The 2,264-nt window shown below is 56.3% G+C and overlaps 1 protein-coding gene across 1 annotated transcript; it reads left to right on the forward strand.

Moving 5' to 3' along the window:
- The first annotated feature begins 49 nt into the window (after window positions 1-49).
- On the forward strand, window positions 50-1,707 carry CSUI_005776 (uncharacterized protein). The gene has a single exon (XM_068065946.1). The coding sequence runs from the start codon at window positions 96-98 to the stop codon at window positions 309-311; it is 216 nt and encodes a 71-aa protein (XP_067922076.1). The 5' UTR covers window positions 50-95; the 3' UTR covers window positions 312-1,707.
- The last annotated feature ends 557 nt before the right edge of the window (window positions 1,708-2,264 follow it).

The following is a 2,264-nucleotide window of genomic DNA, read 5'->3' on the forward strand; positions in this document are numbered from 1 at the left end:
CCAGCAGCTCTAATTGTGACAGATAGTGTATTGAAGAGGCCGGGCTCAACTCCGCTTTCATGCGCTGTTGCTGCGGGCCTCGTAATTACCGCTGAATGCAGAAGAGTTCGGATGACGCGTGTGTGAGCTCCCTGCAGGCGCTTTCCAAAGTGCTGCGCGCACGGGCTAGAGGCGGCCTCCGGTTGGTGTGCTCTCGTGCCCCCGTCACCTCTCTTCTCTGTTGCTGCCCTGGTTTTTCGCTTGCTGCTGAACGGGTGTGGATCGCCCTGATGAGCGCGCCGTTGTTTGTGATGGTTGCTGTCTGCAGCTAATTCTACGGGTAAGCAAAACTAGCTGCTGGCCGCACCTCTTGCCGGCCCACGTGCGCTGCGCTCTCGTTGGTCTTAGTTAGAAGTTCGTGTCTTCACGAATTTTCGTCTTGGTTCGCCTTACGAAGGGAAGCCATTCCTAAGAATGCAGAGAAAGGGCCCGCCGTACGCGCTGGCTCCCGTGCCGCCCAACATCGCTCCCTTCTACCGGTCTCTGCCGGCGAGGTGGCGCCGCAGCTGTCAAAAGCCCCAGCCCCTCTTTGGCTGCCAGCTAACGGCCTTTGCCCCTAAGACAAGAGCGGACCCCGGCCGGCCCGGGGCCTCCCTGTAACCTGGGCTGTGAGTTAGGTGTGTGCGTATACTATCGGATACACGTCTGGAGCACAAGCTGGGCTACTCTCTTTTTTGAAAACAACGTGCTGCCTCCGGTCTGCGCAACTGTGGACCGTTCTACCACGGCCCCTTTATCGCGGCCAACTTCATGCATGTTTCACGCGTTTAATCAGCGGTCCCTCACACCGTATTACACTCAGTCTGGCTTGGGTTGACCGGTCCGCCGGAAGTCACACGACTCCACTGAGAGATATCTTCTCTGGACGCTGACGGCGCCACCGGCTCCTTAGAACGACAGTACACCCTGTTAGCACTCTTACCACCGATCCATTCAGAAGCGTAGAAGAACCAACAGAGGTCGCTGTGGACCACCGACAACAAGCGCTGAAGCAAGCACGCACCGCCGGACACCTGGGCTACATGTCTAAGGGCTGAGCGGCTGACCTTGCCGCTCGAAGCAAATAGAGCCCAGACACTGCGCACTCTCCCTGACGGTCGGAAAGACCCACATCACGCGCCCCGGCTCATAAACCACGTCCGCTCCCAAGCAAGCTACCACAAAGAGCACTCCGGACACATCTCGACGTGCCGCGGCACATCGCCAACCGATTTGGTGGCGTCCAGAGAAAAGCGACACCAGCGGAGCGTTGCGTGCAGTACAGCTGGAAAGTCCGCAATCCGCCGTCATACTTCTCGACATAAAGAAAATGTTGAACTGCGACCGGCAGCGGCTATAACACTGTCACGCGGTGTCAAAGTTTACGAACTGTTCTTGTCGGACACATTCTCTGCTGCCAGGGTACCAAATAGAGGTTCATGCAGTCATGTCCCAAGGCGTCTGCGCAATGCTAGGCCGCCCGGCACGGATAATCACGGTGAACTTCCTAGAATAACTCACGGGCTGTCTCTCGAACCACATCCAAAGTGTCCTGGAATGCCGTGGAGCCGCCTGCCGGTCGACGTACCATTTGATAGGTAATGGCTTGCATGACAGCACACCGGCCTGCCACACGCTGACCACGCAAAATCACCAAAATTTTGAAAGCAAGGCAGCACGCCCAGCGAGAGTGCGAAGAGCGCTTCCCTTGAAAGATCTCTCTCAAAAAAAGGGAAAAGTCTGTTTTCTACCCGCTTGAAGACAACGCTCTGGACCCTTTTCCGGCTGCGTGCGGCCCCCTGCCCCGGAGACCGTTCAGCGGCGGTCGTCTCAGACCTCCGCCCCCGCTCTTTCTTTTTTCCTCCTTTCTCAATTCTGAGTGTGCTCAACATCAGAAAATAGGGAGGGCCACATGTATAATGCAAGGAGAGGGAAAGGAAGAAGACCTCACCACGACCACAGATACTTCCCGTGCGCGCCCTGCTGCCCCCGCTACCTGGTGGGCACACTCAAGATGAATTTTTCTGGTTTTTGTGTACTCTTCAGTATCACGAATAGAGACACGTTTTTCTTTTTTTGGGGGCGTCCTCCTCAATCGAGGGTAGGGTCCTGTCACAAGCGGTTGGTCCCTGTATGGACGATCCCTTGTGACTCGTTCCCACTTAGGGGAGAAAAGGTGTCACAAGTGATCGACTTCCCAGTGGGGGGGGAACAGGGGGCGCAGTCAGTCCTTAAATACTACGTAT

This window comes from Cystoisospora suis, assembly GCF_002600585.1.
Source record: "Cystoisospora suis strain Wien I chromosome Unknown contig_2804, whole genome shotgun sequence".
NCBI lineage: Eukaryota > Apicomplexa > Conoidasida > Eucoccidiorida > Sarcocystidae > Cystoisospora > Cystoisospora suis.

What these genes read in the sequence shown, in the direction of transcription:
- CSUI_005776 (XM_068065946.1), top strand. Translation starts at nt 96, where the DNA reads ATGCAGAAGAGTTCGGATGACGCGTGTGTGAGCTCCCTGCAGGCGCTT.